General features: G+C 42.9%; 1 protein-coding gene across 1 annotated transcript; it reads right to left on the bottom strand.

Annotated features, from left to right (window-relative positions):
• Positions 1-252: 252 nt before the first annotated feature.
• Positions 253-27,699, bottom strand: LOC102458339 (uncharacterized). The gene is made up of 7 exons (XM_025180808.3): positions 27,553-27,699; positions 24,208-24,313; positions 22,242-22,433; positions 18,661-18,763; positions 15,000-15,088; positions 12,824-12,977; positions 253-1,740 (listed from the first exon to the last, which is right to left on the bottom strand). The coding sequence occupies exons 1-7, from the start codon at positions 27,623-27,625 to the stop codon at positions 1,615-1,617; spliced, it is 843 nt and encodes a 280-aa protein (XP_025036593.1). The 5' UTR covers positions 27,626-27,699; the 3' UTR covers positions 253-1,614.

Below are 27,699 nucleotides of genomic sequence, written 5' to 3'. Positions count from 1 at the left end.
TGAAATTTGGCCATGTGTAGATGGGCTAAATTTCGGAAAAGCCTCTTTCGGAAAAAAAGGGGGAAAGATACGCAGTTTGCATTTTGCATATCTTTTTCCGACTTTTCTCTGCAGTGTAGCCATAGAGAAAGAGCCAGAGAGAGGCAATGTCAATTGAAACAGTATTAACTTCTGAACAGATAGCTGTAGAGTCATGTTCCTCAAAAGTTTACCCTCTCTTTTCCCTCTGTCCAAATTACTATGGAGGTTTGACATCATTTTGAGTACAGGGAAACTCTGCCCAGGTTTCTGAAATTAGCAGTTTCATGTTAGCAGACAGAAGAATATTGCCCTGAGATTAAACTAGTGGTTAGATTATAGAAATATCTGTCCAGTGCTACAGATCAGGAGAAGATAGTGGATCCATAAAAAGGAACAAAGGGGAAGTTTATACAGAATTTTGTTGAACTTAATTCTTGCATTTACTGGAATCTCTAGCTAAATTTGCTTCTCTACACTCATGCAAAACTAACTGAAGTCACTGGGTTTGCATTGTATTAATAGATTTTAGCCTTCTAATTCTGTAAGTAGTCAGTATGTACAACATTAAAGATTTAGTTTACAATCCCAATTTGTAATTAGGTTTCTGTAAATTCTTGTGCTTTAAGGAAATGAGAAATGTGAAGAAGTCAGAGTATGGGAGCAACCATTTTACATGACACATTGTCACAAGGAACTTGTGTAATTTCAGAAAACAAAACCTTATGGGACTTAATGTTCCTCTCAATAGCATTAACTTCTGTTCCATGTCTTCAGTCCCATGTAGGGGAGTAGAAATATGCCTTATGATTAGAGCCGTGCAAATCTGTGGCTATCCGCTTTATTTCCGCTGATATCTGCATCTGTGAATGCAGATATCTGCAGCTCATTTTTGTGGATATGGATGTGGATAGAAATTTTGTATCTAGAATCCTGCAAATTTGCAGATATCCACTTTATATCCATGAGTATCTACATCTGCAGATGTCAATGTGGAAACCCATAGCTAATTTTTAGGGATACAGATGCGGATACAAATTTTGTATCTGCACAAGGCTTTATTTATGACACCATGGCGGTGGAAGAAACTCCACAAAGAAGACAGAGGGATGAAAAGCAACACTCAGATGCAAACCACCATCTCTCTTCCCCAATCTCCCTTAACTAGAAACAGTATTTCTTGTGGAACATTGGGCTGATTGGTCACCACGATTCCTCTCTCCTTCATGCGACTCTAGATCGTCCTCTCGGAGAAAGAATGTTGGATTTCTCATGGATTTTTGTGTTAACCTAGAAGCATCTTTTTCTTTCTTATGAGTTATTCTGTAGGAGGGAAGTGTGTAACCTTTCCCGTCATGCATGCACAAAATTCATTTAGTGAGCATAAAAAAATCTTGATGTTTTGACAGATATGCAACAGTTTGGGCTCTACTTAGATTTCCATCTGTGCACGCAAGTCTTCAGAAACAAAGTTAGGACTATTTCAATCAGATAGGAAACAAAAGAAGAACCTGAATTTTCAGAAACAACCTGAATTTTGTTTTACAATGAGTAATATTCCATATTTGTTCCCTTTCTTATAAAGCTTTCTTGTAGTTATATATATTTCTGCAAGCGTCCAATTTCATAAGGTCTTCCTGGTCTTCCTGAGTTTGGATTGGCCATTGGTTGAGCAACACTCTGAAACCTGTCAAATCTAGAAAATTCTGGTATGCCAGATTTCTGTAAAGAGACATAAGTGGAAATGTAAATAAAGGCAATTTAATATAACATTTCTTACTGTTTCCCCTCTTAAAACAGGCTGTTTATATTTATGTGTCAAATTAAGTTTCACTAAGTACATTTTAAGTAGTAGTTTCTGTATTTGTGAACACCATCCAGAGTTGTCTGGAGATAATTTTGATATAAATTACAAAAGATTTGGATTTTGTGTGCACTGGAGTTCAATCCATGTTATAGCTAATAGATGTATAGTATAATATAAAGGGCTTATCAGTATGAATTAGGACAGCCGTATTATTTATCACTGTAGAGGTCACTAGTAGGTTATCCCCCTCCCAAAAAAAAAGAGGTGTCGATTAAAACTTGCAAACTACATCATGTATTATTAACTATTTTTAGAAATGTTTTAAAGAATAATAAATGAAAAAGGTTTCCTTCGGTACTACGAGTCCTGCTATACAGACAGACGGAAGGGAAAGAGACAAAATCCAATTTTTAAAGCATCAAAAATGTTACTTAATTATGCTACTATGTATTCTGTGCAAATATTATAAAATTAAGAACTAATATTTAGATATCCTGGAAAATTTCAGGAATTGAAATAAGTGTAGTGTGTCCATGTGTATCCGGTATAATAGGAGGAGGAAGGCACAGCCTTCCCAAACTGCCCATCTGGCCCTGCCTACACTCTGCCCTCAGAAAGCCTACTGAAGGCATTCGGGGCGGGGGGAGGGGAGAGTGGTATTGCTGCCCCCAGCGCCTGCCCTTCTTGTGCTCAAGGGCCTAGGAGGCTGGGGTCACTGCCACTTGCCCTTCCCATGCTACGGGGACACTGGGGAAGCGTGCCACCCTTCACCGACCACCCATGGGTGCATCCCATTGGAAAGCTAAAAACTGCCTTTTCCAATGGTATATGACACCCTTTCTATCCTTTCAAAGCTCTGAGATATTGTGCCTTAAATCTGTAATTAGTCTGAGACTGAATTTTGCCTGTTGTTGACTTTGGGCCAGTGTAATCTTAGGGTGTGTCTAGACTACACGGCTCCGTCGACGGAGCCATGTAAAGTAGTTTACTTGACATATTCAATGAAGAGGCGATTTAAATAATCCCTGCTTCATTAAAATAAAAATTGCCGCCATGCTGTGCCGACAATCAGCTGATCCAACACAGCGCGGCAGTCTAGACGCAGCGCGGTTGACAAGGGAAGCCTTTGTCGACTGCGCCACATCTAGACTGCTGCACTGTGCCAGATCTCCTCTTCATTATTTTAATGAATAGGGAATTATTTCAATCCCCGCTTCATTGACTATGTCGAGTAAACTACTTTACATGGCTCTGTCGACGGAGCCGTGTAGTCTAGACACACCCTTAGAGAGGAAATTCAATACTTGGGGAAAGAAGAAAGCATTTGTCTGACAGTGGTTGGATTTCTTCCTTTTAAGTGTCTTTCTGGAGCTCTTCAAAAGCATGGAATGTTAGATTATATTCTGCTACAACAGGTTATTGGTAAAAACCTACCAAATTCATGATCCATTTTGGTCAATTTCATGGTCATAGGATTTTAAAATTCATGAATTTCATGGTTTCAAATATTTAAATTTGAAATTTCATGGTGGTGTAATTGTAAGAGTCCTGACCCTTGTAATTGTAAGAGTCGTGTAAGACCAAAGCAGACTGCAAAGAGGTTCAAAAAGCAATCAAAAAAGCAAATAGAACAGGGGTGGCCAACCCGTTCCAGATGAAGAGCCACAATCGTAGTGGAGACAACATGAAGAGCCAGGGCAAAGTTGTTGAGCAAAACCCCCCTCCTCCCACCAAAAAAGGACAGGGCCGTGAAGACCTGGGGAAAAGTTTTTGAGCAAAAAACCAAAACAAAATGCCGCACTGGGGGAAAATAGGTGCTCTTCACGCTGTCTCCACTGCTATTGTGGTTCACAAAAAAAGCATTGGGAAGGGGTGAGAGGTGCAAGCTCTAGGAGGGAATTTGGGTGCAGGACAGGGCCGGACGGAGGCATGGGCGAACCAGACAGCTGCCCAGGGTGCCAACCAATGAGGGGCGCCTGATGGCAGCTGTAAGGGGCGCGTGGTGTCCCTTACAGCTGCCATCAGGAGCCATGTGCCCGGCTCCTGCAGCGCTGGCCCCGCAGCACCAGCCAGCAGCGCCCTTCCCCCCACGGCTGCGGGCCCTGCACAGCCCGGCGCGCGCGCCAGCAGCGCTGGCCAGTCCAGGCTGGGCAGCACATGCACCGTGCGCCTCGGGGGCGGACCCGCACACCCTGGGAGGTCGGGCCTGCGCCCCACGGATGGGGCCGTGCGGGCTTGGGCCAGCCCTGGTGCAGGAGGAAGTAGAGAAGAGGATGCTGGCTCAGGGAGGGGGCTCCAGGCTGGAGAACGTTGGGGTCAGGTAGAGGGTTGGGGTGCTGAGCAAGCCGTAGGCTTGTGGCTGTGAGAGTGCAGTAGTTTGGGCTGGGGTGCATGAGCAGCTCAAGGCAGGGAGGCTGGGAGTATGATGGGCACAGGACACAGATTTGCAGTGTGTGGATGGTGCAGGAGTGTTGTGGCAGAAGACTGGGGATTGGGGATGCAGGAGTTTGGGGATGTGAGAGGCTCAGGACAGGGGGTTCTAGTGTATGATAGGCTCAGATTTAGAGTCTGAGGGGGGTGCAGGAGTGTTATGATGCTGCGGCCAGATGGGGACTTGGCGCCAACTGGGGTCTTGTTGGCCAGGCTTCATTTTTAAATAAAATACGCCAAACACAAAATGTTTCAGCGTTGTCTTTATTTATAAGAGGGGCGGGGAACCTGTTTTAAGTTAGGGGTCACTGACCCACAGAAAAGTCAGTTGGGCCACACAAGCGAGATGCAAAAAAAACCCGCTCTAAAACCCACCAAGACTCACTAATGTGGCCCCAACTATGCTGGTGGGGGTAGCGGACAGGGTGCTGGGGCAGGGTACTCATGGGGGGTGGGGTCTGGCTAGGGGGAGGGGACAGAGACAGCTGGGGCCAGTACCTGGGGATCCCAGGTCTCAGGAAGCACGTGGACTGCTCTTCCCCTCCCCTAAACAGCTGGTGCGCTTCCTGAAATGCCCGGTCTGTCACTCCGCCTTCCCCCGTGCTGCCTGCCTGTGCAGAGTGTGTGTGTGTAGGAGTGCCAGGACTGCATTCCTGCTCCAACTTCTCAGGTAGAGCTGGCATGCTGTCCCAGGATTCCTACTCCCTTCCCCACTCCCCTGGGCCAGCAGGAAGCATGGGGAAAGTCCCCGCTGGTGCGACCGATCTGGCATGTCAGGAAGCATGCCAGCTGTTTAGGGGAGGGGAAGAGCAGCCTGCTCTAATCCAGTCCCTCTCCCCTTTTCCAAAGCCAGACGCAACCCCCCCCATCCAATCCCCTTCTCCCCAGAGCCAGGCACACACACCCCAACCCAATTCCTCTCTTCTCCCCTTTCCCAAAGCCGGGCACACACACACACACACACACACACACACACACACACCCCAACCCAATTCCTCTCTCCTCCCCTTCCCCAAAGCCAGGCACACACACACACCCCAACCCAATTCCTCTCTCCTCCCCTTCCCCAAAGCCAGGCACACACACACACCAACCCAATTCCTCTCTCCTCCCCTTCCCCAAAGCCAGGCACACACACACACCCCAACCCAATTCCTCTCTCCTCCCCTTTCCCAAAGCCAGGCACACACACACACACACACCCCAACCCAATTCCTCTCTCCTCCCCTTCCCCAAAGCCAGGCACACACACACACCCCAACCCAATTCCTCTCTCCTCCCCTTCCCCAAAGCCAGGCACACACACACACCTACCCAATTCCTCTCTCCTCCCCTTCCCCAAAGCCAGGCACACACACACACCCCAACCCAATTCCTCTCTCCTCCCCTTCCCCAAAGCCAGGCACACACACACACACCAACCAAATCCCCCTCCCCTCGCTCTAACCTAATTCTTGGGTCCCGGAGCCACAGCCACGCTGCTACAGCCACGCGTCTCCCTCCAGGTGCTGGGGCACGAGTGCTGAGCAGCTGGCTTTGAGTATGAATGCAGCCGGAACACCATGCGCAACCCAATTCCCCTTCCCTTCCCCAGAAGGCCAGCACCGCCCCTCCCTGCTGTAACCCAATCCCCTCCCCCCCACCAACCTTATGCTTGGGTCCCATAGCCAGAGCCACTGCATCGCATCTGAGACACCATGCACACCTCTCCCCCCCCCCCCCGTGATGTCCCTCCTATTATTCAGAGCCAGGCATCTCCCCCCCCCCCCAACCTTATGCCCTGGTCCCAAAGCTGCTGCCTGTGCTCAGTGGCCAACTGCTAGAATGTGCAAACTGGGACGCTGTGTGTGACCCGGCCTGCACGTGCAGAATATGACGCAGTGCGCTGGGGGCTGTGAGCGGAACGGCACGGGCCGTGAGCACTCATGCGGCTCATAGTGGCCCAGCTGTGAGAGTGGCTGACATGAGCGGTTCCGGGTTCCATCCCAGATCCGTCAGGAGCCACAATTTTTTTCCTCATGAGCCTCAGGTTGGCCACCTCTGAAATAGAATGTTTGGAGTCATTTAAAAAGGGATAGAGAATAAGACAGAAAATATCTTATTACTGTAGACTTCCAATAATCTGGAATCTATGGGACCTAGGTGGTGCCGGATTATCAGATATGCCGGACTATCAGGAGGTACTTATAAGCTGTTTATATATATACTGTATACATTATATACTGTATATAAAGTGTTCCTAGCCCTTATTGTACATACAGTATACAGTATACTGTAAGGTTTTAGTTTTTTTAAGCCTTTTTTACCCTTTTTGCTCAGTTCAGCTGCTGCTGTTGTTACCTTGTGACTCATTTTTTGCCAAAGCTCACTCACTAGACTCTTGCCATTTTGATGCCGGACTATCAGGAGTGCCGGACTATTGGATGCCGGACTATTGGAGTCTTACTGTACCTCTATATAAAACCATGGTACGCCCACATCTTGAATACTGCATATAGATGTGGTTGCCTCATCTCAAAAAAGATATATTGGCATTGGAAAAGGTTCAGAGAGGGGCAACAAAAGTGATTAGGGGTTTGGAATGGGTCCCATATAAAGAGAGATTAAAAAGACTTGGATTTTTCATCTTAGAAAAGAGGAAACATAGGGGGGATACGATAGAGGTCTATAAAATCATGATTGGTGAGGAGAAAGTGAATAAGGAAAAGTTATTTACTTATTCCCACAATAAAAGAACTAGGGGTCACCTAATGAAATTAATAGGCAGCAGGTTTAAAACAAACAACAGGAAGTTTTTCTTCATTCAGTGCACAGTCAACCTGTGAAATTCCTTGCCAGAGGATGTGGTAAAGACTAGGACTGTAATAGGGTTTAAATAAGAGCTAGATAGATTCATAGAGGTTAGGTCCATCAATGGCTATTAGCCAGGATGGGTAGTAATGGTGTCCCTAGTCTCTGTTTCTCTGGAGGTGGGTGACAGCAGAGGGATCACATGAGGAATACCTGTTGTGATCCCTCCCTCTGGGGCAACTGGTATTGGCCACTGTCAGCAGACAGGATACTGGGCTGGATGGATCTTTGGTCTGACCCAGTATGGCCGTTCTTACGACCCAAAAGGGACTAATGTGTGGGTCACAAGGTTATTGTAGGGAGGTCATAGTACTGTCTCCCTAACTTCTGAATTGCTGCTGCTGATGTCACTATCTTCAGAGCTGGATGGTCAGAGGGCAGTAGCTGCTAGCTGGGAGCCCAGCTCTGAAGGTAGCGCCCCCACCAGCAGCAGCATAGAAGTAAGGATGGCATAGAACAGAATTGCCACCCTTACTTCTGTGCTGCTACCTTCAGAGTTGGTATGTCAGTCAGCAGCTGCTACTCTCCCTCTGATCTGCTATCATAGTTAGGCACCTGGACTGCAGTTACCATTTTTTGATCTCCCCAACTCTGAAGACAGCAGAGAAGGAAGGGTGACAATATCACAGTCCCCCTACAATAAGCTTGCACCCCTCCCCCACTCCAAGGGTACATCTACACTGCATCCCTAGTTCGGACTAGGGATGCAAATGGAGACGACCGAAGTAGTTAATGAAGCGGGGATTTAAATATTCCCGCGCTTCATTAACATGATCTCGCTGGTGCGCTAGTTCAAATCACAGCTCATTCGAACCAGGAAGTGCACGCCGGGATGCGTTAGTTCGGACTAAAGCCCTTATCCGAACTAATGTTACTCCTCGTTTTTGAGGAGTAACGTTAGTTCGGACTAAGGGCTTTAGTCTGAACTAACGCGTCCCGGCACGCACTTCCTGGTTCGAATCAGCTGAGATTTGAACTAGCGTGCCGGCGAGATCATGTTAATGAAGCACGGGATATTTAAATCCCCGCTTCATTAACTACTTCTGTCGTCTCCATTTGAATCCTTAGTCCGAACTAGGGATGCAGTGTAGACGTACTCCAAGTTCCTTTTGTGTTGGGATCTTCAGTTTGAGAAATGCTGGTTTCCCCTGTGAAATCTATATACTTTAGGGTAAAAGTATAGAAAGGACCAGATTTCATGGTCCAGAACATGTTTTTCACAGCTGTGAATTTTGTAATTGTTGGACATTTCCTAAGCCATCTATTCAAAAGTCCAGGAGAAACCAATCTCTTTCAAAGTGCCACAATTTCACTTGATAACTTTGATAACATATGCAACATGGTTTCACAAAACCATGATATAGAATAGATCCTACTTCCCCAGTCAGGGTTAGGTAAATTAGTTCAGCACTCAGCTAGCAAGAACTGTTTTAAAATATGGTTTAAACTCTAGAGGAAAGGCAACTTATTTTTCATTCTTCTACCATTTCCCCCTTTTGCAATCAACTTTTGAACAACAAATTGCAGACAATACTTACATAGGAATACAGATTTATGAAAAAATTGACTTTATGGAATGTCTGAAACATTTTTGTATCTATAAAACAGATTCTATATAGGAATTACATGAAACTTATGCCTAAGGCCAGGTCTACACTAAAGGGGAAGGTCAAATCAAGATACGGAACTCCAGCTACATTAATTACATAGCTAGAGTCAATGTACCTTTTTTTGAGTTTCCCCGCTGTCCCCACAGCATGGGGTGTGGAAACCTTTTTGGGTCGTGGGCCACTGACCCACAGAAAAATCAGTTGGGCTACACACAAATGAGAAGTAAAAACAAAATAAAATAAAACAAAACAAAAAACTCCCAAACCTCACTGACATACTCCTCACATTCCTTTCATACACCAAAACAAGGGGAACCCAATCTAGTAGATTGTGTGCTCCAGGCCTGTGCGGGGGTAGAGTGCGGGGGCTGGATCCAGGCAAGCCAGGGGCTGCATTCAGCACCCAGGCCTTAGGTTCCCCACCACTGCCATAGCAGGAGGTCGACAGGACCAAATACTCGCATTGGCTTCCCTTACAGAAGCAGGAGTGCTGGCTACCAACAGAGCACTAAATTAAACTCTGGAAGATCGATTGAGGCAGCGTCAAGCTTCCGTTTAACAAAGACATGGCATAAATGAAAGAAAACCTCAGCATTCTAATTGGCCGAGTTAGCTTTCAGACTCCCCCCCCCCTTTTTTTTGCACTGATGATAACAAATTTCATAATATAGCAAAACAAATCTCTGATGTCCTTGATGATCAGATGGGAACACTTTTGGTTGGTGGCAACCCAGCTCCCTTTTATGTTATTAATTCTACTTTGTACCTACTCTAAAGGCCTCATCCTTGTTGGGATTTCTGTCAGATTTAACAATGCCACTCAGAGGTTCAAACATAAATTATACCTACATTATGAATATGTGGAATGTTTAGTGAAAAATGATTAGCTATCTGAGGTTTTCTGAATGTTTTATTATTCTTTTTTTTGTAATAAGTTTTTTAGAATCCTTAAACTCTTCCCCTTCTGATTCTGTTCTTTTTTGTAGAGCTCTGTGTGGATAAAAAATTGGTATCCACATTTGCAGTAGCAAAATTGATCCGTGGATGTCTGCATTCACATATATTGATGTGGATACCCACAGAAATAAAGCAGACGTCTGCAAATTTGCCGTGCTCTAGATACAAAATTTGTATCCACATCTGCATCTGTATCCACAAAAGCGAGCTATATACAGTAAAACTCCAAGGCTACGTCTTCCTTCAAAGTAGGAATAAGACCCTCCGGAAAAGGGCACTTTTTCCGGAGGATCGGGGCCAGTCTAGACGCTCTTTTCCGGCTTTTTTAAAAGCCGGAAAAAAGCGGCGGACATTTTTATTTAAATGTCGTGGGGGATATTTAAATCCCCCACGGATTTCCCTACGACGACTAGTGAAATTTACATGCCCCTTCCGGAAAAGGGGCCAGTGTAGACGTAGCCCAATAGTCCGGCATCCAATAGTCGGCACTCCTGATAGTCCGGCATCAAAATGGCAAGAGCCTAGTGAGTGAGCTTCAGCAAAAAATGAGTCACAAGGTAACAGTGGCAGCAGCTGAACTGAGCAAAAAGGGTAAAAAAGGTTTAAAAAAACCAAAACATTACAGTATACTGTATACAGTAAGTACAATAAAAAGGGTTAAGAACACTTTATATACAGTATATAATGTATACAGTATATATATAACCAGTTTATAGTACCTCCTGATAGTCCAGCATATTTGATAATCCAGCACCACCTAGGTCCCATAGGTTCCGGATTATCAGAAGTCTACTGTACCTGCGAATATAAAGTGGATACCTGTAGATTTTCAGAGGTCTATTTTTTTGGTTGACTCTATTATGAAGAGCTATGTCTGTTTTACTTGCGTAGTATCTTCCATATGGAAAGACCCTAAATTGTTTGTACAAACAAATCACTTCACTATACTACTTAGCCAGACAGCCACAGGGCAGGCAGTGGGTGCTAGTTAGATTATTTATTGCTGAAGCACCTGAAATCCTTATATTGCTTTAAGTAATCATTCATAAATGATTTAGTAGTTAGAGCAAGGGAGCATGAATTATGGTTTACTCAGTTCTACAAATGGCTTTCTGTGTATTGGAAAAAAGATTTAAATTTCTCCGTGCCTTAGTTTACTTTTTTAGAGTATGTACAATAGCTAGCTTCTCAAGCATGCCATGAAGCTTTTGTGTTACTGTTTGTAAAGCACTCTGAAATCCTTGGATGGGAGGTGCTATGTAAGCATTAAATATTAGCAGCACTATTGTTATCATAGAATCATAGAATCCTAGGGCTGGAAGAGACCTCAGTAGGTCATCAAATCTAGCCCCCTGCCCAGGAGTGGACTGGCAATCAAAATAGGCCTGGAAACGGCCCTCGCCATGACATCACCCCTGCGTGTCCCAGAAGCCCCGCCCCCTTTCCCTGCATCACATCCGGAATGCAGCACAAGCGGCGGATCAGGTTCCATGCGCCGCATACAGAGGGGACACAGAACTGCTCGGAGTGCGGGACAACAGCGGCCCATCACAGGTGGATATGACAGCCGACCGGGAAATTCCCGGTATCCCACAGGGACAGTCTGCCCCTGCCCAAAGCAGGACCAACTCCATCTAAATCATCCCAGCCAGGACTTGTCAAGCTGAGACTTAAAAACCTCCCTAGATTCCACCACCTCCCTAGATAACCCATTCAAGTACTTCACAACCCTCCTAGGGAAATAGTTTTTCCTAATATCCAACCTAGACCCCCCTCCCCCCATTGCAACTTGAGACCATTGCTCCTTGTTCTGCCATCCATCACTACTGAGAACAGCCTCTCTCCATCCTCTTTGGAACCTCCCTTCAGGAAGTTGAAGGCTGCTATCAAGTCCCCCCTCACTCTTCTCTTCTGCAGATTAAATAAGCCCAAATCCCTCAACCTCTCCTCGCAGGTCATGTGCTCCAGCCCCCTAATCATTTTGGTTGCCCTCTGCTGGACCCTCTCCAATGCATCCACATCCTTTGTATAGTGGGGAGCCCAGAACTGGACACAATACTTCAGAGGTGGCCTAACCAATGCTGAATAAAGGGAAATAATAACTTCTCTAGTTCTGCTGGAAATGCTCCTTCTAATGCACTCTAATATACTATTAGCCTTCTTGGCTACAAGGGCACACTGGTGACTCATATCCAGCTTCTCATCCACTGTAACCCCCAGGTCCTTTCCTGCTGAACTTCTGTTTAGCCAGTTAGTCCCCAGCCTGTAACAGTGCTTGGGATTCTTCCATCCCAAGTGCAGGATTCTGCGCTTACCCTTGTTCTGCACTTGTTCTTGTTAGCTGTTTAACAGATGCATAACAACTCAACATTTTAGTATAGAAAGTGAAAGCGAACGTATACATTTGACTCTTCAAGGGAAATTTAGTTAAACAGTAAATAATAAATCAGTGTGGAAGTTGGTCCATGTACCATAGTTATACTAAAAGCTTTACGTCTACAGAACCCGTTTTAGGTTTGTACCTCACTATCAGATTTCAGCGTGACTCTGGAATCAATGTCACTACATGAATCCAGTTTTATAATGGTGTAACTCCAACCAAATCAATAAATTATGCTGACTCAGAATAATTATGACTCATTGGTGAATCAGGTGCACATAGCTTGTTAGGCATTTGTGTTTCACAATCAATTTTAAAAATCCCCCTCATTTTAGAGTATCAGCAACATGGAATTAGTGTAGAATGTTAATCGTTTCCATAGCAGCAGATGAATATTGCTTCATTGCTTTTAGTCTTCTAGATTCCCTATCAGAAGGCTGGATTGTTCAATCATTACTCACTTTATTACCTACTTCTCATATGATGAATAGTCCCACTGACTTCATCAATAGGTGAAATTTACCTATATGTAGAAGATTCACACAAGGATGAATGTCTTAAAATGAAGCTTGCACAATATAGCCAAAATTGAACAGCGGTATGAGATTTCCAAGATAAAACCCAGAAGTTAGAGATGTAAGCCTTTAACACAGAGAACATTTTTCAAATGAATGCAAGACTAGCCACATAAAATGTCTGACACCTTGTTCTCAAGTGTCAGTAGATTGTATAAGACACCTTTTATGTGTGCTTAAGATAGTTTATACATACAGGAAATTGCCTCCCAGGTAGAACTGGAGTGGGGCCATTCTCTTCATAATCCACATCAGGAAAATGACTGTTCTGGTTATGCTGATGAGATTGGAAGCCAAAATAACTATCTGCTGTTGGCACTGGTCTTCCTGATGGCTGATGTGGTATATAGCTATCAGAATAAAATGAAAAGAATTTAAACATATTTTCTGTGTCTATATCAACATTTGTGTGTATTGAATTAAAGCAATCACCATAACCTTTTTTATTTTTAGCATTTCATTTTATTCTTAGGCCCCATTCCTGCCAACACATAAGTATATAAGTACATTTATGGATGTAAGTAGTTCCCTTTGACGTAAACTCTTTGGAGCAGAGACCATCATTATGTGGTACCTATCACAATGAGGCTCCAATTTCAATTTTGGCCTGTGGATACTACTACCATAATATATATCGGGGTGGCCAAACTGAGCTGTAACTCTTTTACAGTTAAAGTGCTGCTCACAGAAACCTCCTGATCTCCCCTTCTTAACCTACCAGACTGCGATAGGTAGGGAAGCTTGGAGCTTGTGCCCTGTGGCGGGCTGGTAGCATAGGGGCTTCTGTGAGAGATGACTGGTGCCTACCGAGAGTGGGAGACATAGGCGCTGGCTTCCTCTGGGCCCCTGTGGTGTTCAACTCAGTGCTCTGCCCAAGACCCTGCCCCCACCTGACCCTTTTCCCAAAATCCCCATGTCCATCCTGCCTCTTCCCTCCCCTGCTTCACCCCAGGCCCTGCCCCCACTTCACACCTTCCCTTAAGTCATCACCCTTGCCCTGCCTTTTCCCTCCTCTACATCCCCATTCCTCCTGCTGGATGAGGGAAGAAGGGAGAGGAGTTGGTTGGTGAGGCTGCTAACAGTTGGAAAACAAAGAGGGGAAGAGCTAGCTGATTGTGAAAGCTAATTTTTTTTCCATGGATGCTTTAGTCCTGAAGCACCCATGGCGTTGGGGGGGGTCTATAGCGGGAGGCACAATGGCAGAGGCAAACTTCTGGAAGCTGCAGGGAGAGGCTGCTACTTTAGCTCCAAAGGGAGAGGCAGCAGAAGAAGTGGGCGCCAGGCACTGCACCGGCCCAGAAAGAGGACGGCTTCCTCTTGTGGAGGAGGAAGGGGCTGCAGGGGAGTATCCCTCCAGCGGCACACGTGCAGAACACCTCAGCACCAGCGGGAAGGAACGGCAGTGGCCCTAGGAGTGGATGGGGCCTGTTGGGTAGCAGGGATGCTCCCGCGTCAGCGGGCACGCCCACAGTGGACACAGGTGCAAGGATGAAGGTGTGTGGGAGGCGGGATATTACAGGGAGAGAGGCTGAGGAAGAAGGGGAGAGGAAAGCTAAACTGTCAGATGGGCAGATGAGCAGTGCCTCATGAGGGCATGGGGGAAGGAAGAGACCCAGGGTAGGGCTGAGTGGACACCTGAGGGTTGGTGCGTTTAAGGGTAATGCCCCACCAACCAACCCGGGGAGGGATTTCCCCACCTTTAGGGCCCTGGGTCAGGACCTGGAGTGAGGGCGGGCCCAGGTTCCCCTTCCCTCATTGCGTGTTGCATTAGGGGGAGGTATTGGGCTCGTGCCGAGGTATTGGGGAGGTATTGGGGAGGTATTGGGCTTGGCCGATCTTACCGGGCAAGATGTATTGAGCCAGGAATGTGTAGCGATCTATGTCAATAAACAGGGGACCACTGCGGACCTTAAAAGGGGCTCCTGACAGTCGTTGGGTAATATAGTGAGGTCAGCACGGGTGTGATGTAGCTCATGCCATCACACCCTACATCCCAATCCACAGCCAAAACCCCTGTACCTCCTCCTGCACCCCAGTCCTGTGGCCTATGTCTTAACGGCCTCCTTCATCCAAACTCCCTCCCAGACCCTACACACCCTCCTGCATCCCAATCCCTTACCCCAAGCTTCCTTCTGCACTCAACCTCCATCCCAGATCCTGTACCTCCTCTATTAATATCATGGAAGAGTGCAGCCCTTGACAATGTTCCAAAATCTTGGAGTGGCCTCCCATCAAACATTATTGCATACCCTTGGACAAGATGGACTAATGATTTGATGGCAGTTGCTACACCATTGATAAAATCATATAGTGATTTTAAGCCAAAGACCAAGTCTGGAGAGAAAACGAGGAAAGAAGATCCAACAGCATACCTGGAGCTTCCTACTTCACCTGGTTGGACAAAACTTTGGTTTTTCAGTTGAGCTTTTGGCATTTTAATATTATCTGTGGTCCAGTTATCCTGTATAAGAAAGATAAGAAGTGAAGGCTTTACCCAGCAAGAAAATTGCATTATATTCACGAAAGTAACTCATCAACACAGCTTGCTAGCATCTGATTTTAAAATGTTAGTGTTTACACTTGTATAGATTTATCAATTTATTTACCAATTATAAACTCCATTTTGGTGTATTTGTTGTGAGGATAGTATAATCACCCTTGCCACTATAAATACTTTCATATTATAATAGGTGTAAATTTAACATAAAGAATATGGAGCTCAATGGACATGATGCTCTTCTCCCACTAATATTATAGCAGTGAAACTCCACAGTTATCACTTACTCCCAATATACTCCCAATATAAATGAAAGACAAATACAACAAACAAATTGACTCCGATAGCAAGGGTCATTTAAACAGTTTTTTAAAAATTGTTTATCTTTTTCACCAAATATTTTAGGTGAGAGAAGGAAGAGAATGTTAGATAGAAGTCTAATATGTGCAAGTAACTGTAGACAAGTTGGAAGTTTTATATGCATATATTTTTGTTTTGCAGAGAGATCCTCTCCTAAAATGAGAATGACAAAATAGAGTGGCATTTTCATTCAGCAAAAAAGGAAGCAGGGAAGGTGCTGGAGCAGCCTCTCCCACCCAGAGATCCTCGGCACGTTTCAGCTAGATTCCCCGCCGAGGGAGTGGTGGACCATTCTGCCACTCACAGGGCCATTCACAAGGAGTAACGGTAGTTCGGAATAGGAACCTAGTCCGAACTACCTAGTTTGAGCCCCGTGTAGCCGCGCTGCACGGGGTTCGAAGCAGCAGGGATTTAAAAATGGCGGCTCCCCGCTTATGCTAATGAAGCCCGGGAAATTCAAATCCCGGGCTTCATTAGCAAGTGCAGTATGCATACATTACCCCGCTAGTTCGAACTAGCGGGGTAGTGTAGACATACCCGTAGCTCTTACATGAGTATCCATCTTTATTCGGACTGCACATGTGAGTAAGGGCTGCAGAAATGTACCCCTAATTTGTATCACTTATACTTTTCAGTTGTTTATTACTTCAGCAAGAAAAAATAAAGGTAGTACCAAATTCAACAATATCTATAAAAAATTAACCACCACCATCTACTGGTGAAACTAAAACTGTATCACATATACTTCTATTAAGTGATAAGATAAACGATTTTTTATTTAAAATATTTTACCAATGTATTTATCATAGCAGATATCTGCTTTCATTTCTCAGGAAATCCGATTTGCTGTTTGTAAATGACATTACTTGCATGCACAGGTCAAAGTAAAAGAAATGGAGACTAGGGAAATTAGAATGATTTCCTATTTCTTTGAGGAGTCATATTTCCCTTATCTCATACAATTAGGCTACATCTAGACTGGCATGATTTTCCGCAAATGCTTTTAATGGAAAAGTTTTCCGTTAAAAGCATTTTCGGAAAAGAGCGTCTAGATTGGCAAAAAAAGCACTTTTTGTGGAAAAGCGTCCGTGGCCAATCTAGACGCGCTTTTGCGCAAAAAAGCCCCGATCACCATTTTCGCGATCAGGGCTTTCTTGCGCAAAACAAATCTCAGCTGTATACACTGGCCCTTTTGCGCAAAAGTTTTGCACAAAAGGGACTTTTGCCCGAATGGGAGCAGCATAGTATTTCCGCAAAAAGCACTGATTTCTTACAGTAGGAAGTCAGTGCTTTTGCGGAAATTCAAGCTGCCAGTGTAGACCGGAAAAACTGGCCAGTCTAGACACAGCCTTAAAGTTTATATAGACATCTCTTCTTTATGGCACTGGCCAATACAAGTGGTGATCCCTGTTACTCAAAATACATGTCTGTTCAGAAAACAGAGTTGTGAGTCAGGAACAGGAAATTGGCATAGTAAGAATGGGCTAGTGAGCAGGGCATTATAGACTGACACACACAAGAGTTTACCTTCATAAACTTCACATCAAATAGGATAGATTAAGAGAGTATCTCAAGACCACAAAGAACATCTGTGACTGAGGTGGGAGTTAAAGTTCATTAAACATGATTTTGAGGTGTTTTGACACAATGATGGTGAATGACATATAAATATTTAGATACTATCCTGAAAGGAGATATCTCAGAATGAAGACAGAGCTCTTTTCTGGCTCCATCACTGACTGATAGTTTGACCTTGGGCCAGTTTTATGTTATTTCTGGGCTTCAGTACAGTTTAGCCAATGAAGAAAGAAGTTGCTGCACATTCACTTCAATGTGAATTTAGGATTTGACTCATTTAGGATTTCCAAAGATAAAATCATGAAACTGGAAGCAGTTGTTTAAAGTATTCCAGCCTCAGTACTAATTTAGTGACATGCTGCATATTTTAATTACATTTTATATTATGAATTGTGATTTAAAATCTTCTTAGTCTGTAGGTACATATGTCCTATCATATGCTTGATTGCTCATCTGGAGAATGAAGTACAAAGAAACTGAAAATTACATTATGCATCACCATATTCTGCTGGCTAGTCAAAATCACTAACGCACTCCAAAGAAGTGTCTGTAGATGAGATGTCTCACAATATACATGGCAGGAGAAAGAAGGGCTACACTATTGCTGTGTTACACAGAGCTGAGCCCTTCACCTAGAATACATCGAAAAGCAAACAAAATGCAATTGGAAGAAAATGCTTACATTCATAGCTTATGTACAGCTTTAGTCCAAATATACTGTATCAAATTTTAAGGCATTATTTTACTATGGGCCATATCCTCAGCAAGTATACATTAATATAGCTTCATCAATTTCAAAGCAGTTAATGCTGAATACATCAGCTGAGAATCTGCCCTGATATATCTTCATTACAACAAAAAAAATGACCATAGAGCTTGAGCTGTTGTCTCTAGATACATATTTCAAGAGAAATGATATGGAACAAATCCTTGCAAGGTTTCCTTAAATGTACCCATCAAATCTGTGAACCTATCTATTTTGTAAATGCAAAATATAACATGTTTTTTTAAATTTGCAGGTAAACAATTTTACTTTGCATGTGTTGTAATGACAACGCAGGTGTGTGCCATATGCCCTTTGATGGAAATACTGGGACCAACACGATGGCAACACAGCATACAAATATCTTCGTGTTTGTTAGGAAAACAAAAAAGTAAAGTGAATTGGAAAGCAGACCATTTAGCAACCTGAGTTGACTCTAGTTAGAGGTCATCTTTGGGGTATACTGGCAGAGCATAGTATGGAAAGCAGCACGACTGATGTCCACGCAGTACCTGTTTCATAAATGAGCTGAGAACATCAGACTCCAAAGCTGCTTTTCACAAGCACTGTGTTCACACATACCATACACACTTGCCTGTATTCACTGTTCTTTTAATACTGGCTTATTTCCTCCTCTCATCTGCACTGATTGGATGCAAGGCAATATCAAGCACTGGGTGAATGAAGACAAACTGAGATTTTAATCCTTGATTGTTTAACATGCTGGCCTATAAAGCATATAAGTACTATTCACCATTACATTGAAAACACATCTGATTTCCACTTGAAGTGGGAGGATGTCACACAACGTAGGTGGCGAATATTTCACTTTTACCTGAGACAATTGTGGATGAGAAACATATCTCGAGTTATCAGCCACCTCAGGAACAAACACAGGATTCTGCTGTGACTCAAGTTCTCTTTGTCTTGCCTGTTTCCTGAAGTTAAAAACAAAGCATGATGTGATGTATGTTCATGAACATGTTGTTTATGATGAAACGTAGGCCCCCTTCCTCATTTGTATACCAGTACAATATGAACTAAGAACACTGACTCTTTGTTACAATCCTCAGATGCATATTTATATATGAAAGTGATCATGAAATCTTGGACTATGTAGCACTTTAAAGACTAACAAGATGGTTTATTAGATGATGAGCTTTCGTGGGCCAGACCCACTTCCTCAGATCAAATAGTGGAAGAAAATAGTCACAACCATATATACCAAAGGATACAATTTAAAAAAATGAACACATATGAAAAGGACAAATCACATTTCAGAACAGAAGGGTGATGCGGGGGGGGGGGGGGGGAGGGGAGAAGGAAGGTGAATGCCTGTGAGTTAATGGTATTAGAGGTGATAATTGGGGAAGCTATCTTTGTAATGGGTAAGGTAGTTGGGGGTAGTTGGGGTCTTTGTTCAGCCCCCTGTGGAGAGTGTCAAATTTTAGCATGAATGCCAGTTCAGAGGATTCCCTTTCAAGTGCAGATTTGAAAGTCTTCTGAAGCAGGATGAAAGGGAATCCTCTGAACTGGCATTCATGCTAAAATTCAACACTCTCCGCAGGGGGCTGAACAAAGACCCCAACTACCCCCAACTACCTTACCCATTACAAAGATAGCTTCCCCAATTATCAACTCTAATACCATTAACTCACAGACATCTACCCTTCCCCACCTCTAATATCATTAACTCACAGGCATTCACCTTCCTTTCCGCCCTCCCCCTGCATCACTCTTCTGTTCTGAAATGTGATTTGTCCTTTTCATATGTGTTCATTTTTTTAAATTGTACCCTTTGGTATATATGGTTGTGACTATTTTCTTCCACTATTTGATCTGAGGAAGTGGGTCTGGCCCACGAAAGCTCATCATCTAATAAACCATCTTGTTAGCCTTTAAAGTGCTACATAGTCCTGTATTTTGTTTCAGCTACACCAGACTAACACGGCTACATTTCTATCACTATCATGAAATCTTAGCATTCATAATTCTAAGGAATGGTAGAAGTGCGAAAAGCAAAATAAAGACAATGAATTTTAGGAAGGCAGACTTTAGAAAACTCAAGAGCTAGTAGGTGAGATCCTATGGAAAGCAAGACTAAAAGAAAAAAACAATTGAAGACAGTTGGCAGTTTTTCAAAGAGATATTATTAAGTGCCCAAGAGCAAACTATTCCATTGCATAGGAAAGACAGGGAATATGGCATGAGGCTACTTTGGCTTAACCACGAGATCTTAAATTATCTAAAAATAAAAAAGGAGTGGTGTAAAAAGTGGAAGATAGGTCAAAATACAAAGGATGACAATAAGCATTTAACAAAGTATGTAGGGGCAAAATTAGAAAGATGAAAGCACAAAACGAGTTCAATCTCGCTAGAGACACAAAGGGTAACAAGAAAACATTCTACAAGTATATGAGAAACAAGAGAAAGACCCAAGATAGGGCTGGCTGATCGCTCAATGAACAGGAAGAAACAATAAAAGAAAATTTGGAAATAGTTCTTAATGACTTCTTTGTTTCGGTTTTCACCAAGAAGGTTGGTGGTGACTGAATGCCTAATATAGTGAATGCTAGTGAAAAATGGGTTATGTTTAGAAGTTAAAATAGGAAAAGAACAAGTAAAAATTACTTAGAAAAGTTAGTAGGCCCTGATGAAATGCATCCCAGAATATTCAAGGAGCTGATAGAGGAGGTATCTGAGCCATTAGCTATCATCTTTGAAAAGTAATGGAAGTCGGGCAAGATTCCAAAAGACTGGAAAAGGGCAAAAATAGAGTCCCTCTGGGGGAGGGAAATGAAGGCCTTGCTAAACTTGAGGTAACTATGGGTATGTCTACACTACCCTCCTAGTTCGAACTAGGAGGGTAATGTAGGCATACCGCACTTGCAAATGAAGCCCGGGATTTGAATTTCCCGGGCTTCATTTGCATAAGCGGGGAGCCGCCATTTTTAAAACCCTGCTGGTTCGAACCCCGTGCAGCGCGGCTACACGGGGTTCGAACTAGGTAGTTCGGACTAGGATTCCTATTCCGAACTACCGGTACACCTCTTAAAATCAGGAATAAGGGACCTTTCAGAAAAGGTTTTATTTTCCGAAAGATCCCCGTCTAGACTGGCGCTTTTTTCCGGCAAAGCCCCGAGCCGAAAAAAAGCGGCAGCCATGTTTATACAAATGAAGCGGGGGATATTTAAATCCCCCGCTTCATTTGCAATTCCGACTTGTCTCATCTGCATCCCTTTTCCAGAAAAGGGGTGCAGTGTAGACACAGCCTCTAGCTACAAGTCCTCTCAGTCCTACTTCTTGATCAGCCAATTGCTTCTTATTTACAACATCACCTAAAAATGAGAATAGATTTCTAAATATAGCTACAGCCATCAACCTAAAATTTAGGAATATGAAGTTCCTTCCAAAATCTGAGAAGGATGATATGTTGTCAACTATCTTTAAAAAGCAACACACAGATGAAGAAACTATACAACCCAAAGCATCAAAAAAGAAAATCAAACTTCTATTGGTGGCATATGACTCAGATGATGAAAATGAATGTGTATTTCCACTACTTTTGATTGTTATCAAGCAGAACCTGTCATCAGCATGGAAACATGTCCTCTGGAATAGTGGTCAACGTTTGAAGAGGTATACAAATATTTAGCATATCTGGAAGGTAAATACTTTGCAATACCAGCTACACTAGTGTCATTCAACTGCCTTTACTCTTTTGGAGGTGTTATCGCAAATAAGAAGCAGGCATTATCTCCCATAAACATAAACTTGTTTGTCTTAGTGTTTGACTAAACAAGAAGTAGGACTGAGTGGATTTATAGGCTCTTAAGTTTTACATTATTTTATTTTTGAGTACAGTTATTTAAAAATATTCCACATTTGTAAGTTGGGCTTTCATGATACAGAGATTGCACTACAGTACTTGGGTGAAGAGAACTAAAAAACGATCCTTTTTCTTACAGTGCAAATATTTGTAATAAAATAATAGAAAGTGAGCATTGTACATTTTGTATTCTGTATTGTAATTGTAATTTAAATCAATATTTTTGAAAATGTAGAAAACATCCAAAAATAGTTCAATAAATAGTATTCCATCAATAACAAAGCGATTAAAATGTGATTAATTGCAATTAAAAAAATCTTGCGATTAATCACAATTAATTTAAATTACTAGAGGCTGCAAATAAAATTCAATTGCCAGGATTTTTTTTTTTTGGCTTTACACTTCACACAAAGTTTGGATAACTCTTCCACACTGATCTTTTTAGTTGATTTGTAAAAAATTAGGCTCCTCTACTGAAGTCATTCAATGTATGCAGGAAATAAGGAGTTAATTATTTCTAGATTAATTTCTGTGATCAGAAAAAACATTTAATTATGTGAAATTATGTATTTTTACATAATACTTACCTAGATCTTTTATCGCTTTTATTTGACTTGTTTTTACAGTAGTAAACACACTGTATAATTACACCAACCAGGAAAGCCAATGCTACTGCAGGAAGTACAGTTACTAAAATCAAGTCCAAAGTATTCCAGAGTTGTTCACATTTGTGACCCATGTACCAGTAATCTCCCCAGAGACCTCGGTAGTAAGGGCATCTGACAATAAAAAAAAATAGTGTTTCTTAAAGGAACATTCCTCTAATTAAAATAAAATTTTCAGTAATTCAGAAAAAGAAAACATTTTATTCCATTATTGAGTAAAGGTCATCAGGAATCCAGAGATCCATAACTTTTATGAAGCATTACCTATCTTAAATTTCATATCGCTATCACTGTCAGATCTGTGTACTTTCCATGTACAATCAATTGTAACAGCAAAGTCCCTAGTGGTCTTTATGGAGTCTTTGGCTCGTCTGCCTTCTCAGGGTAAAAACGCTGCTTGGGGTAGGGCGGCTTTTTACAATTTTTAAAATTAATTTACTTTTATTTTTAAAGCTTTTTTCTTGCAGGGTTTTATTTGCTACTTGCATTTTTTTTCAGTAGGAACTGTGTCAGTGTAATGACTGTTCTGCTTGTGGTTGTGAAGATTTTGCAGCATTTTCTAATGAGAGTCAGCCTCTGAATTTGCCTAATGCATCTGGAAGTTTGTTCCATAGTTGGATTCCCTCCACTGAGAATGCTTTGCTTATCCATACTTTTTAAAGTACATCTGTATTTTTCATTATAAATATCATTTTTCACCATATAGTATATTAGATGCAGTGTTGTTGCAGCCATGTTGGTCGCAAGCCATTAGAGAGACAAGGTGAGTGATGTTATATCTTTTGTAGCCCAAGGTCCAGTGTTAAGGTGACCATATTTGAACTTTCAAAAGAGAGGACACCTGGTGCCTGTCAGTGCTGCTGTGGCGGTGGCTGCTCCATTTGCACAGGAGGCCGGGCTTGGGAGCCGGCAAACTCGTTGCCACACACACCAAGCTTGGGGCTCTGGCCACCGCCTTGCTGCTGCTGGGGCTGCTGCTGCCCCCACTGGCTCTTATGGTGCGAGGGGACACCACATGCCCGGGCTGCTGCGGAACCAGGAGGAGAGAGTGGGGGGCCAGGGAGGCTGCTGGCTGGGGCCCATCCTGGGGCATGAAGTTAAAGGCACCAAGGGGAGAAGTGGCATGGCTAGAAAAGGAACCCAGGAATCCTGCTTCCCTGAATCCCTTCCTTTCCCTTGCCCGCCTCACCAAGCACCAGCTCCCAGTCTTTACAGAGCTGAGGCTGGAATCCCCAAATCTAACCAACAGACCCGCTGCCCACCTACAGGAAAGGAAAGAAGCCAGAAGTTCTAACACCCAGTTCCTTGCTCTAACCCAGAACCAACCACTACCCACCCCCCCCTTCTCTAACCCACCCCTCCCTCCAGAACCAGGCACCCCCAATCCTCCCTGCTCTAACCCATTGCCCCACCCCTCCCCCAGAGCCAGGCACCCCCAGCCTTCCTGCTCCAGAACCAGGGACATAACCTAGCAGAGTGGAGGGTAACATGGTGACTCCATGGGAGAAGCCATTCCCCCCACAATTGGATCTGCCCTGGATCTCACTGGAGCTGAGGCCACACTTTTCCTGCCAGGTGCTGTTTTTTAATACTCACTAAGAAAAAAAAAGCATCATATATTCTGGCTCAAGCTTGAAAAAAATTCTCCTTTGGATTGACATAAAACAAAATATATTTGAGACAATTATTAGCAAAAGAAAACTGAGAATTATAATGGCATATATAAAGTTTATGGATTACCAATATTAATAGCAATGTTAGAACCTGAATCTGATCCAAAAGAAGACAGGGGTTCACCTTCATGGATCACATTACAGGGTCATCATTTACTTTATAACAATAATATATTGTAGATGCCTCATTAACATAATACAACCAAAATACTTACTTGCAATAAGGTTTGCTGTCTTTACATCCGCAAGCAACATCATTTGGGCAGAAGCCTTCTGTATTATCCAAGCAATTATCAAAGTCAGCAATGCCAGCGCAATTGGCTGTAAATTAAAAGACAAAACACAACCAACACTTCAAATGTAAGGTAATGCAGATTAGCATGCTGTATATTTGCATCAGGAATTAAGAATTTAAATGAAATAAGCTTTAATGTAAAAATCTTCCCTCCCAGTGAATAAAAATTACTATTTGACAGTGTGGAATCACTTTGAAGTCTCATTATTTCCTCCTTTGAAACAGGAAGTCTTACCTCCACAAGTTATTTTATTCTGAATCTGTACCCTACCTTCTCATTCATTCTCCACTTGTCAGGAAATCATACCCGTCATAGGTAGGCATTATGATTTAATAGCTGAGAATTGCCATATTTAAATTTATCTCAACATGATGATTTAAACCTTGTTAGACACCAGAAATCATGAGGCCTGCAAAATCTGTCAGAGGATCAGATTTTTCCCTTTATTTCAGAATACTTTTAGCATACTAAATACTAAATTACAATAGCATACTAAATACATCTAAGTATAAAGCCAATGGCAGGAAGTGATGTCACAATGAGACTGGCTACTTCGTGTATGCAAAAGATTGCAGAAGTAATGGTGCCACATGGAGTCAACCCCATTGCCACACTGGTGCCTCCTCTTGGTCATTCTGGAGATTAGCCATAGACTTATCCCCAGGTCCATTGTCTACAGCCTGGCACTTTGTTTCTGTTCCAGCCCATGGCTCCTCTTTTTGAATAGCTTTCTGACTATTTCATCATCCAGGTTTCCTTCAGTATTTGTCCCTTCTGGAGGGGAGAGGAGGTATCTCTATCCAACAGTCTAGCCAATTCCCCCATGGTGAGTGGGGAAGGACCGAGGCCCACCTACTATTCTGGGCTCCAGCCCAGAGACCTGCAAATTGCAGCAGTGACGTAGTGAGGGTGTTACTCGCCCAGGGGGCCAAAGGAAAAACTGAGCTTAACTGCACAGCAGGGGCAGCAGTGGCTCCCGAGCCAGGGGCACTAGGCTCCTGGGCAGGCCTTTGAAGTGCCTGCTCCCGCCTCCCAGCCCTGCCTCAGCGGCTTGTCTGCATGGAGCAAGTGTCCCAGCAGCTAAATTGGCGCCTCTCCCTTAGCGTAGCACCCGGGGGCAACTGTCCCTCCTGCCCCCATCTCATTGTACCACTGAATAGCAGCCTCCTGCTGCTGTTCTGTAACATCTGTCAATGCTACTATATTTCCATGGGCAACTTCCCCATTCCCTCAGCACCTTCTTTGCCCTTGCCTCAGAGCACTCAGCTGCTCAGTCCCTCTCACACGTTCCTGGTGCCTGCTAGAAGCTGCTCTCTCCATGGTGCTTGGATCCCTCAGCTTCCAGGGACACAGTCCCTATTCCCTGGGATCCCAGCAGCAACTGACTCTATTCTGCAGCACCTTTTTATCTGAGCTTTCCAGCCCTGATGCTCAGTTTGGCTGTATTTCATGCAGCATTACTAGGCCACTCGGAAGACTCATCTCCATGGCTACTACTAGGGTAGGGTAGTACTCCACAATCTACAGAGTGCACCAAATTTTGAAATAAATTGCTCTTCCGAAACGACCCTTAATCCTTGTGGAACAAGGTTTACAGGGATGTCAGAATAGCAAACCTATTATATTTTGAAATAATGGGTATGTTTCAAAGACATGGAATAGCTATTTTGGGATACCAGAAGTATTCTGCAACAGTGTAGCAGTGTGGACATACCTTGTCTTTAAGGTGCCACAGGATGATGTTTTTGCAGACTAACTAAGACTTGTAGTGAAGACAAACTCTGAGATTCTAGACTCCAGGGAGGCAATAAAAACATTTATCTCATTGCTTTAGGAGAATAAAGAGGAAATTAAGATAGAGGGATATAAGATATCATGGGGAGAGGCAAAAAGGGAGGGTCCCTCATCAAAGTACAAGTCTTCCATCAGACCAGAAATTTATTACCAAAGATCTAATTTGGGAGCATTTAAATGACAAGTAGAAGATTTAATCTGTTTCTACAGCAAACTTATATTAGCTGACAGAGCACAAATAGAAGCAACTGCTAGAGAACAACAAAGAACAACAACGAAAGAAAGATTGTGTTTTAGAGATTCCATGAGAACATATTAAGGGAGTTAAACAAAACAAAACAAACCAAACCAAACTGATTTCAATTCCATTAGCATGTAGATAGATGTGGCTGGATTCCCTTTACAATCAAATATATGCTTAAGCAATTTGCTGGATTAGGTATCATAGTATTGAGCATCTTGTAGGACTCGGATCAACATCATTCCCTTAAGTACAAGATCTGTACCTAACTAAAATAGTAACTTCCTTTTGAGAGGCAGGATAATTAAATAGCATGGGTACGCCATTGCTTCCTTTAAGGGTAAAAGAAGCTTAGATCACAGCTGTCTTTACCAGGAAACTAAAAACTGTAGCTGCTTTATACCACTTGCTCTTTAGGAAGCAACTCATTAACATTTTGTACCAATAATGAATGGAAATAATTATTTTAATTAAAAAAATTGCCTGTTAAAGCGTTTCTTTCCAACACTCTACACATTAAAGGAACTCTAAAATGCACACATCACTTAGTTGCTCATTCTTAGTAAACTTTATAAATAAGATTGGTCAAGTTAAAATGATCTGATTCACAGGAAAAACAACAGCTCAATTGTAATGCACCTAACTGTACATTTTGTAAACAAGCAGAGAAACAGCAAGCAAAGTGGAGTAAGGCTATTTCTACATTACAGACCTTACAGTGACACAGATGTACTGCTGCCGCTGTAAGATCTCCTGGGTAGCCACTCTCCCACCAGCTTAATAAAACCAACCCTAACGAGCGGCAGTAGTTATTTCAGTGAGACAGCATCTCCTGCCAACATAGCATTGTTTGTGCCAGTTCTTCTATTGGTGAATTTTTTGTCAGTCGGGTGTGGTTTTTTCACACTCAGGATTGACAAAAGTTTTACCAACAAAAGGGTTATGGTAGGCATATTGTTAGGTAGTCTTATGTCTCACATACCTACTTTTTTAAATAGATTATCATCATCTTGGCATTAAAGAATTAAAAAAGCATAGAATGTCTAATAATAGCATATCCACATTGTTAGTTATTATAAAAGCATCTTTGCTTTTCCCCATTTCAACATCTTTTCTATCTACCACAAGAGAAAAATGTTGACCTTCGGGACAAAGTTTGAATAGGTAAAAAGGACTTTACTTTAAAACATAATTTTTCTGCACTGCAAACAAACCCAAGTATTTCTTACGTTCTGAAGCCTGTTCAGTCAGCAAAACACTCGACAGTAACACAATAAAAGGTAAGTAGATGAACTTGGACATTGTGAAGCCGTCACAGTAAGAGACGATTCAAAATCTTTTCCTAGATTTGTTAAACAGCTGTTAACAGTAACAGT

The sequence above is a fragment of the Pelodiscus sinensis genome, chromosome 13 (assembly GCF_052426305.1).
Source record: "Pelodiscus sinensis isolate ZL-2025 chromosome 13, ASM5242630v1, whole genome shotgun sequence".
Taxonomy (NCBI): Eukaryota; Metazoa; Chordata; order Testudines; family Trionychidae; genus Pelodiscus; species Pelodiscus sinensis.
Note: the sequence above shows the minus strand (reverse complement) of the source record. Positions and strands in the feature narration are given on the sequence as shown.